Source organism: Chondrus crispus, genomic scaffold (assembly GCF_000350225.1).
Source record: "Chondrus crispus Stackhouse genomic scaffold, scaffold_101, whole genome shotgun sequence".
Classification (NCBI taxonomy): domain Eukaryota; phylum Rhodophyta; class Florideophyceae; order Gigartinales; family Gigartinaceae; genus Chondrus; species Chondrus crispus.
In genome coordinates this window covers 120,865-131,983 of record NW_005178881.1, presented here as the reverse complement: position 1 = coordinate 131,983, position 11,119 = coordinate 120,865, and the positions used below count along the sequence as shown (strand labels likewise).

Here is an 11,119-nt window from a genome sequence, read left to right as displayed (position 1 = left end):
CCTGATGTTGAGATGTACCCCATTGCCATGCTTCGTGCCGCGCGTCTAGCGCAAGTCGTCGAGTTTGGAGACTCTACTCATTAAAACTTTGTTTTGCACCACCACGTGTTGCCACGTCGACCATGTTTCTAGTTTCTAATCTTTTGCGACTCTTGAATTGGTCATCTTCCCTTCTCTTTGCCGACGTATTGCCCCCTTTTCAATTCAACCAAGCAGTTCCGACCTCATCTTAAAATTGCGACTTTGTCAACCACCTATTCCCTTCTTTTCTAAATTTCCCCTTCTATTCCTCACACTCTTGTATCCCTTTCCCAACATACACTCCGTCTCCATTCACCTCACAACGTAGCTATGCCTTGAGAAGAACCATACCCCACGTAATGCTCCCCAACCATCTCATCCTTGTCCTTTTGCTTCTCTTTTCTGCCCGACCTACTGCCTCACACCCTACCCAAAACCACACAAATGCACCCCCAACAACCGCCCAATTTCTCCATGGCGCACCCAACAAAGTCCCCTTCGAATACCTCACCGACATCGGCGACATCGATAATAACGGCCATCCAGACTACCTAGTCTCAAACCCTTCCGCAAACAATCACACCGGCTCGCTTCAACTCCACCTCATCACAAACAATCATACTTCCCTCTTCACGCGCCAAATCATCCCGTCCACACCTAATTCCGACACCCCCGCACTCAAACCGCACGACAACTTCGCCGCGTCCGTCGCAAACTTATCCCAAAATAAGGACCGCTCCTTGTCCCGAATCCTCGTCGGCGCACCGGGCGATGCAAACGGCACCGGCGCCGTCTACGTCCTCACCCTCACTCGCACCGGAAATCTCGTCCACTCCACCAAGCTCTCCGCTTCCAACTTGCAATCTGCCGCCAACGATCATGCTCCCAGAAACCGTCTAGGTGCCACGCTGTCTGTCTCGCACGATCCAAAGGAACATGGCTCTGTGAAAGTCGTCGTGGGCGCCGCATCCGGCTTGCCGCTAACCGTTTTCATCAAGCCGAGCGGCGACCTCCAGCAAACCCCAGTAACTAAGCGACTGGAGCAGCTGACGCGACTCACACGGCGTGCTTCACGCGGGAGCAATCGCTCCGACACGGCGAGATTTCCGATGCGAGGCAAAACGGTGCGTCAGGCAGACTCTGGGGAGTGCTTGTTCAGCGACTCGTACTGCGCGTGCACGCTGGCCGCGGCCGAGGCGGGGTCGCTTGCGTGCATGGACGTGGTCGGGACGGAGGTGGGGACGGGGCGCAAGCTGTGCGAGATCCGGGACTGCGAGGCGACGTACGAGTGCCGGTGTGACGGGGCGGAGCACTGCAGCCGGGAGGAGGTGACGTTCACGACGTTTGTGTCGGAGGGCGTGGCGGGCGGCGGGCGGATGTACTGCACGTCGGTGTCGACGACGGTGATGCAGAACCTCGTGCTCAACGTCGTGCCGTTCCCCGCGCCGGACGTGCGGCAGCTCGTCCATGACGGGGCAGACGCGCAGCCGTATACTGCTACCAACTGCAGATGCTCTTTGAGGAGCGCCGTGCAGCAGGCGTCTACTTGTCTCGACTTTTTGAGAGAGGAGGGCGATGGGATCAGGCTGTGTAGCAGGAGGGCGTGCCAATTCAAGGATGATGAGTATGTGTGCGATGTGTTCGGGACGACGTACTGTGGCAGGGAGAGTGTAGCGTCGAGATGGTATGTGAGCGAGGGAGATTATGCGGAGGATGGGGTTGAGGTTTGTCGCTTGGAGAGTGGCAACAAGGAAAGAGTTAGGTTGGTAACGTGAGGGTGAGCTTTGGTGAGTCAGGATGCAAAGAATGAATGGGATGTTTAACTGTATTTGGCCTCCAATTTAATTATAAGTAACCGTTTATAGTGTAAACACCATGCGTATAAACTTTATACGCATGGTGATATGCATACAGTATAGACCAGGTGCTTTGTTGTTCTGGACGATTACTTCACAAATTTTGTGTTCTGAAACCACCACACAAATCCCCATTTTTGTGTAAACATTTACATTCACTAAGGTTGCCCGTAAACTGACGCTTTGTTTTTTTCTCGGTATGCTGTGAGTTATGCCAAACGCGTTGTCTGAAAATTTTGCGTTTAGAAAATCCGAGCAAACACGCAGCCAAAACACGCGTTTTCGTCACTTAGAGCATCACCACCGGTAGAAGCAAATAACCAAAATAACCAAAATTTGATGATTTGATGTCGATTGTCATCCCCACCGGTCCGACCAAATCAGCAAATTTTTGGTTCCGAGGCAAATATCGGAACCAAATATCAAGAATTAGGTTCCGCTTCTCCGTAATTTGGTACCCTAGACAATCCAGTTGTCCAAGGCTCACTGGTCAGACAAAAAGACTTCCCTCCAAAAAACATGACGAAGGGGTTTTGTGGCAAAACAAGCGGCAGTCTCCCGCCATCTCTCCTCTTCAAATGCCACAAGACCAGCACGGACTTTATTGTTTTCCGGTAGGGATGCGCCGCACTGGTCGGTGAAGGCATCTCTGAGAGCATCCCTCCTGTTGGTCATCAAGCGCAAGCTCGGTGATGACAAAATGAGTTCCCCCTTTTCAGGCTCGCTACCCCCCTCTTCCCTGGATCCTCCCATCTATGGAACCCCAACACGTTCAGCTTCGGTTCCGTTAACGTCTTCAGAGTCCGTCACTGCGACTCCTCGTAGGAGGGGACACGGGTGAGTACGAGGGTCAGTAAGAGCGTACTACACAGTATTTGGTTCTGACCGGTGGGGCCGTCCTTTTTGAAATATCAAATAACCAAAGAAGCAAATCACCAAATTCCCACCAGCCAATTGAGTTCTAGAAAAAAAGTGCCAAGTGTTCTTGTTTGGTCATTTGATCACCTACCGGTGGTGATGCTCTTAACGGGCAATCTTAGTGTACGAGATTTCGAGACCTAGACTAGTACACCGCCTAAGTCCCTTCGCCTTCCATGTCCTGTACGTTATTGGACGCCTCCTGAAACCGCAGATACACAAATTGTGTGCACACAAATCCCCATTTTTGTGCACCAAGGGCTGAAAGGTGTGAAGTGCAGTACAGTTGACCCTACGCATTAGTGCCGCCCTGTGTAAGGACTAATAATGCGGCACTAATTCGGAGCGGCACAATCAGAAAGCAGGATCACTACCCGGCCAGAACTCTGTTATTAGAGTCTGCTGTTGTTGCCTTTGACCCTGTCTCTCATGCCTAGTGTCTATTGGACAATGCGCCTCATTTGAGGATTTCGCCTCATATGAGGCTTTTTTGCCCGCGCCGTTTCTGGCGCAAAGAAGGAGAACTGAAAGCCATAGTTACCGCGAAACAGTAACAGTAAGAGTAAAAAACAATGTCCAAGTCCCTTGAAGGCACCTAGAATGCACGGTATTTAGGACGGTCTTTCTAATGCTCTGACAGACAGGAAAAATCCTCATGATCAAAACGTCCGTCCAATAGACACTAGCTTCTAGTGTCTAGACGACAAGCGATTTGACCTCATATGAGGTCAGTCATAGCCTCATATGAGGGGCTTGTACAAGCCCCATATGAGGCCAGTTTTTTTTGCAAAAATATATATAAATTAAATCGAAACTTTAAAAAGTCAGTTTGGACACCATTTCTTTAACGTATTTGCCCTCGGCATTAACATCTTGCAAAACATTGGGATGGCAGTTTCCAATGCACAGAGAGACTAATAATCTAATGAAGTTTCAATGATGAGTTGGCTTTTTAAACAGGCGTTTTGGTTTCGAAGAAATCAACATAAAACGTTTTGAGGTTGGTCAAAAAGGCTCCTTTTTCGGGCATTTTAAAAATGGCTGGAAAAGACATGCAGATCTCACCAAACTCAGCCCTTCCGCAACGCAGAAGTCAACTGCGGTGGCGAGAGTATCTTTTTCCATCTTGTTGAGCTAGCGCAATTAGAGAAAAAATAAGTTGAAAAGTGACCTCATATGAGGTCATTTGTCACCTAGACACTAGAAAAGCTCGTTTTGCGGACCTCAAGTGCGATAAGGCATTGCTCACATCGCACTCCACACCCAGACTCTCCAAAGACCCAAACAACCTTGCTAACACTACAGCACTCGGTACGGCCCGCCTCTCCGTAATTTCACACTCGCCTTTTGCCACACAATCATCCATCATAGCATCACTGGCAGACTGATTCTGTAGCTCTCCACCATAATGTATTGAATCGCAAGCATCACTAATAGAAGCTTCTGCCACGACCTCATTAGTCTCGATCTCAATCCATTCCTCTAAAGTTTTTGTGCGGAGCGTTGTAGCGGTGTTGGTCACAATTTGTTGGAGTGAAGGAAGAGAGCGTTTGATGTTTCGGATGGTTCGCTCTGAAATTTTGAACTGACGCATAACTGTGGTATTCGCATTCCCGACCTGCAGCAGATGCCCAACCTCGATTTTCTGTGCAATCGTAAGGCGCGTACGCTTCGCTTTGGCGATCTTTTCAGGATTCCTGTTAGGGTCTTTGAGTGAGGTGCCATCACCAATTGAGCTGAGGCGCATGAGTGGGCGATGACGACGTCGTGCATGACACGTGGCAGAACCTGTGTCTGCCGGTTTTGGCGGCACTAATTCGAGGGTGGCAATAATGAAAGCGGCACTATTAGGCGTCCCCCCCCGTATTCTGTTCTTCGACGTTTGTCATCAGAGCGTGTGCTGGCACACGCTCTGATATTGGAATTATTATGTATACGTCTGGTGCCAGACGTGTACAGGCGTTTCTCGTTAGGATCGCCTCTGCAACAATCACGCATGCCACAGAAAAGCAAAGTGGATGCAGAAAAGCAAAGTGAGGCCTGGAACTCCGGCATTGTACACTACTGTGTTGCAAGCTCTGCAACGCTGCGCATGTGCGCTGTGCGGAATCGGATATGTTTTAACGACGGACTTGTTGGGCTGCGTCCGGGCCCAAGAGGTACGGTACTTGTACCTTGGGGCGCTTTGGGTCGATTATCGTCTCACGACGAAAGCATGCGCCGCTCCCACTAAAAACTCAAAGAGCATTTGCTTTTCGTGCCTGAAATGACAGGCGCCATCTTCCAGTTGTGCGCCATGCGGCATCATGCCGCATGGTGCACGACCGGCAGTTTGCTTCTTTCGAGGCCATCATGATCATGGTTGCAGCCGACAAGTAGAGACTGCCGTGTCGGATGGAATCTCTTCTCGGCTTTCGTTACACGTGGCTGCCATGACATTTTCGTGTGAGATGTTTGTCAATTTCTATTTCAGGTCCACTCACATTCTCTGTTCTGCAGTGTTTTGGAAGACGGCGCATTGCTGGGATTCTTTACAAAATATGTACGAAATATGTGTCGTTCAGGTGTTCCATATGTCGTGACTCGCTACTCGCGCCCACAGCAGCATAGCCGCATGGGGGGGGGGGGGGGGGGTTTTATTACACGCATCAACATTTCTTTGTCTGCGCGCCTACAAGTACCCTGGCAAACAGCAGAATGATTCCTGCCCAATTATTCTTGGGATGAGCGAATCAAAGATCAGATCGGGCCTGAAAGACTCTCACCAGGTCCTCATAACGTTGTTGCATGACAAACTTGCCCTATATTTTAGGGCACTGGTAGACAGGTTCTTTAGACGCTCATCCCTAAGAGGATAGCGCCCCCTCCAGAGCTGCCTGCGAACTTACAAATAGAGCGCACTTCTTTCCCAGGCGTTCTCTCTTTCTACCTTCTCAAACTTTCTTCTCGCGTCGTCCTCTCTGACGCAATATTGCAAGCAGCAGCAATCGTTCACTTCTGTCCGCGCTATGGCGACAAATAACGCCACTGCAAAACGCAAGAGAAACTTACAAGACCGCGTGAGGTACACAGGCAGAGCCCTTGCCATTCTTGGCCTGATCACTGCACTAGGATACAGCGCCGTTTCTATTTGGAGTACAACTACAATCGTCGCGGAAAACTACACTTTCTTTGGTGAGAGTGATACCATCGTTGTAGATGCCGCGGCCGTTGTCATATTCCCAATTGTGTTGCTCTTTTTCGGTCTCAGGTGTTTTAATACCCTGCGGCGGTACAGCATGACGAACAGAGTCATCAACAGAGATGGAGACGTTGACCCGGAGGCAAGAGCAATGCTCAGACCCGTCAGCAGAAAATTGGTTATTATCGACGGCAAGTTGTACGAAAAGTTGTCTGGTGGCTTTCTCTTGGTCTTTCTCAGTGTCGTTCTTCTCTATATTGGTGGAACTACCTCCGCATACGTCACCTATTTAGCTGAAGATGTACGAGTGCATCAGAGACTGGTGAAGGAGGTCCTGGAGTGGCACACCTTGATGCTCATATTCACACTGTCTGCAGCCCATCTGCTTCTCGGGGAAAAGGCAAAGTATCTCATGCTCGGCGTCTACGAAACGGACGTCGAACAGAACGGCGCGTTTGCCAAGGAATTCAAAATCATGCGCCGAGTACTCGCGACGAAAGCAGTCATGATTATTGGTGTATCAAGGGAGACTTCGTGCTACAGCAAGACTCTACAGGCTATAGACGGCATCAAGCTACCTCCATCGACCGCCGAGGAACTAAGGAGTTGGAATTGGGACGAGTATGTGAAACCGACCTATTGGGGAGGAGGACACTATACAGTCGTGGATCCAGGTGATCCGGGAGCTGTGCCTTTGTCGACCCTGGCTGACACGGACAGGGTTTGTTCGTATCGAGGACATCCTACTGCGACCCAGAAAAGGAATGCGATGAAGAATTTTCCGAAGGACATGTTGCCTTGAGAATACGTTTTTTTCTTCCGATAGATGAGGCCACTCTTCCGATAGATGAGGCCACGTGATATCAACGGAACCTGTCGGAGAGAGTGGTATGGGGAGCTTGCCTCATAAGTGCACAGATTTTTATACAAGGGCGACGCGTCGGTGCTGGCCAGGCAGGCATGATTTGTCCCATATGGATATTTAAAGCGGATTTGCACAGGTGCGATATGACAGTAGGGGTACAAACAAAAGCTGCAAAGATAGGTTTGGCGAAGAATAAAGTATCTCCTTTTGATATTTGTAAGAAGGCAAGGTGCGAAGACTGTCTGCAATCTGATATTTGTCTCACTAACAACGGTCGGGCCTGAAGCGATGGCACGCCCGAAAAACGGGTCTCCGTGCAAATCTTGAACTGCGGCGCGTCTGTTCCTCAAGCCTGAGACGAAGGGAGGGATCCGTTAAAACTGTAAGACCTGTTTACGTCAGCCGTGGTATTAAAACTTGCACCGGATTCTCTTCTGAAAATCAATGCGAGACGCACACTAAATGTTTTCAGACGTGCTTCTGCCCAACCCTTGCCCTAAGGTGAGAGCCGTACACAATTCGTGGGAATAGAAGCGCTAGGACCACAAACAATGCCAGATATGCATTTCCATTGCCAAAATCGGGGAATGCATTAGTCGCGGGTAAGGCTGAGCGGAAAATAGTGGGCGTGAGCGCAAGGTGACTAGCGTTGTAGGGCCTGGAGCTTTACCAAGGTCTACTACAAAAAGTGAGACGAAGCTATCCAGAAGGCAGCGCAGATGTGCATGCTCCCGTCAAGACTGCGGCGCAGATGGCGACGTCCCCCGGAAGTGACTGCCTCACGGCCCTTTGGCGGGGTCGAAAGACTTTGGGGGCCCGGGGAGCTTGGTGGGCCTATACCTAGGAAACTTGCCGAACGGGCACGGCGGGGCGGGCTTGCCGGTTTGTCCGCCAATGGGGTGAATCTTCTTGCCCGATGCGGTGGGGGCCGGGGTCTGGTTGGCGGCGGGCGACGCGGCGGGCGGCGCGGCTGCGGGCGGGCCGCCGCCGTTGACGACGCCGATGAAGCCACCGCGCGGGAGCCACATGCGCGACTGCAGCGGCTTGTTGGAAGCGGCGAGGTTTGCGGCGCCACCAATGGCGAGCACTGCGAGCGAGGAGGCGGCGGTGAGCGCTGGGGCGGCCATGGTGTGTGAGGATGGCGGTGGTGACGGAGGAGGTTGACGCGGGAATGGGGTTTGCACGTTTGCACAGGCTGTGTGGATAGAAATGAGGAAAATCTCACCTTGAGCTCCCGCCGCGGAGCCTCAGTGACACTTGTCCTCGTGTCGAGCTGGCGCATGTTGCCCTATCGAAAACGGGCAAGTGGCGCTGCTACGGAGCTGGCGCGGCCGTTTCCGAGACCCTCCGCCCACATGCTCACAAATACGCCGCCAGATCCTCATCGTCGTCCTCCTCGTCCTCCTCGTCCTCCTCGTCGTCCTCGTCGTCTTCCTCCTCTCCCTCGTCCTCGCCGTCGTCCTCGAAGGGCTCTGCGCCCTCGCTGAACTCATCGCTGGCGATCTGGTCCTCGTCGGCGGCACCCAATTCGTCGTCCTCGCCGTCGGCGGCGCCGGCGAACGCGGCGCCGGCCTGCAGCGGGGCGGCCGCGTGCCCCATGACGGGCGGGGCCGCGAAGGCGCGCACGTCGGCGCGGCGCTTCTCCAGCGCCAGTTCCAGGTCGGCCACGAGCGCGGCGTCCACGCTGGTGTCCACGGCCCCCTCCGGCAGGTAGTGCCCGCACAGGAGCGGCGGCGTGAGCGGCGGAAGCCACGACGACATGGCGGCGAACGTACGTAGCAGGCCGGGCGGGAGAGGGGCGATGCTGGGCACGCCGCATGACGCAAGCGAAGGGCGCGGTGGTGCCGCGAAAGGTCGTCCCGAGAATATTTTGAAATTGAAAACAGGCCGACGTGTACGCGTGCTGTATCGCTGGACGACGGGGACACGTGGACAGCGGGACGCGTTGGCTCCGACTGCACGCTTCGTGTGCAGAGCAGACGTCTGCAAAATCAAAAAGCAAAATATGTCCCCAAAGTATGTCCCCAAAACATGTCCCCAAAGTACGTAATACTGTACCCTTGGGTACAGTGCCTCCTACGATATAGTGCTATAGCGTGACATACCTCTAGCTATGGCACTATTGGAGGGATGGCACTATATAAAGGAGGCTCAAATACATATATTTGGGGACAAAGCACATTGCTAACACAAACACAACAAAGCCTGTAGAACACAACTAAATAACTTCATCCTTTGAGTACTGAACCATGCCGGATGATACACGTGTGAGCTTATGATAACCTGTGCCAGAGGGTGAGCCATAGCACTATATAGAGGGAAGCACTATTAAAGTAGGCACTATTGAGCGACCCCCCCCTGTAGTACGTAACACTGTACATGTAGTACCCTTCCCCCACCAGACGGCAGAGGGCAACTCCAAAACGGCTGTCCTCTCACCCTCACCGCACCAGCAGCACCAGCACCCGCACGTACCACGACCGTCCAACTCTGCCTTCCCCCAGCCGTGACGCGACTTGCACGCCCTCTCTCGGCATGCGGTCGATATACTGTATCGCGCGTGGCACCTTGCGTCGGCCTGCGACATCTCCTCGTTAGGACACGCCCTACTCGCAATTGGCTGTATTCATCGCCCGGCACCGGTGCCAGATATTCAGGTCTCCTCTTGCGACCAATCCGCCCTTCACCGAGGAACACACGCATAGCCACACGATATCTGTGCCGCCGTTGTTGCCCGCATTCTACTCTGCTGTCGGAGGGGGACTGTGTGCAACGCATGTGCAACTCGCATTACCTCTCACCTCATAGACTGAGCATGTGCCCATGGGATGCAGGTTGACTTTTACTTTGAGGCCGTTTTGCGTCATTTCTCCCCCAATTGAATTAGACTTCCCAGCATGACGTCGCACAGCCAACACGGCTTCCGGTTTTATAATAACCATTCACTTTCGCCATACATGTACTGCCAGGCTTTACAATCCAAATTCTACCATTTCACCCTCCCGCTCAGATCCCACCCCTCGCGCTCCAGCAAACGCCTAGTAGCGAGCCTTGGCCTCCGTTCCTGAAGCTGAGGCCTTGTCAACTTCGGCTATCGTAACCGTCCTCTTCTCCTTGAGACTCTTCCTCGCCGCCTCGGCATAAATCACTGTTAACCTGCCGTCCGCCACGCCACATGGGGCGGGCTTGTCATTGACGCAAACGTCAACAAACGCAATCATCTCCTGCAGATAAGCGTCGGCATATCTTTCCATAAAGAAGTTGAGCGGAGCATCCGTGTGGCACCCACCCTTGTCGCTGGTGTCGCAGGTATTTGGGAAGACGTTGTCCACCTGTACACTGCCCTCGCTGCCCAGAAACGACGCGCGCTGATCGTAGCCCATGGGGGACGAGCGGGAGTTATCGATCACGCCAATGCAGCCGTTGGCAAAGCGCAGGTTGAGAATGGTGTGATCGTAGTCGCCAATGGCGGCGATCTCCGGATCGTCGGCCATGCCGATGGCGGTGATCTCCGTAATGTCCGAGCCCGTGAGGAAGCGTGCCATGTCAAAGTCGTGCGAGGACATGTCGGAGAAGATGCCACCCGACTGCTTGAGATAGCCGATCGGGGGCGGGGAGGGGTCCCTCGCGACAAGATGCAACTTGAGGGGCTTGCCGAGATAGCCGGACTCCCTCGCCTCCTTGGCGCGCAGGAAGTGCTTGTCGAAGCGGCGCTGGAAGCCTAGGAAGAACTTGACGCCCGCCTCCTTAATGACGACGGCCAGCTCATCGATGACCTCCAGGTGCTTGTCCACGGGTTTCTCACAGAAGACGTGCTTGCCCGCGGTCGCGGCCTGGCGGATGATATCAGCGTGCGTGTCCGTCGGCGAGCACACGATGACGGCCTGCACGGCGGGGTTGGCGATGAGATCCTTCGCATCCTTGCAGGCCATGGGGACTTTGTACGTCTGCGCGACCTTGATCGCGGCCGACTCGAAGACGTCCGACACGCAGATCAGGGCGCAGCCAGGGATCTTTTTGGCTATGTTGGCGGCGTGCAGCTGGCCAATGCGGCCGCAGCCGATGATGCCGATGTGGAGCGTGTTCGAATCGTCGAAGGAGGTCGGGAGCTTGAGGGCCGACGGGGCGGAGGCAAAGGTCTCCTTGGCGGCGTCCAGGTCGACGTGGAGCGAGGGTGGAGCCATGGTGGAGGGTAGGGTTGTGGGATCGAGGAATTGGAAACGAAGACGGCGGTAGTGGGGAGGAGCTGGCGAATGGGGGAGAGGAGGGGGCGAGTGG

General features: G+C 53.5%; 2 protein-coding genes; one reads left to right on the top strand and one right to left on the bottom strand.

The window, feature by feature from the left end:
* Positions 1-380: 380 nt before the first annotated feature.
* On the top strand, positions 381-1,796 carry CHC_T00001528001 (hypothetical protein). The gene has a single exon (XM_005712361.1). It carries the CDS (start codon positions 381-383, stop codon positions 1,794-1,796), a length of 1,416 nt encoding a protein of 471 aa, XP_005712418.1.
* A 7,808-nt stretch (positions 1,797-9,604) lies between these two features.
* Positions 9,605-11,025, bottom strand: CHC_T00008315001 (Myo-inositol dehydrogenase). XM_005712360.1 is given in 2 exon segments: positions 9,605-9,879; positions 9,880-11,025. The coding sequence occupies 1 exon segment, from the start codon at positions 11,023-11,025 to the stop codon at positions 9,880-9,882; it is 1,146 nt and encodes a 381-aa protein (XP_005712417.1). The 3' UTR covers positions 9,605-9,879.
* Between the last annotated feature and the right edge of the window lie 94 nt (positions 11,026-11,119).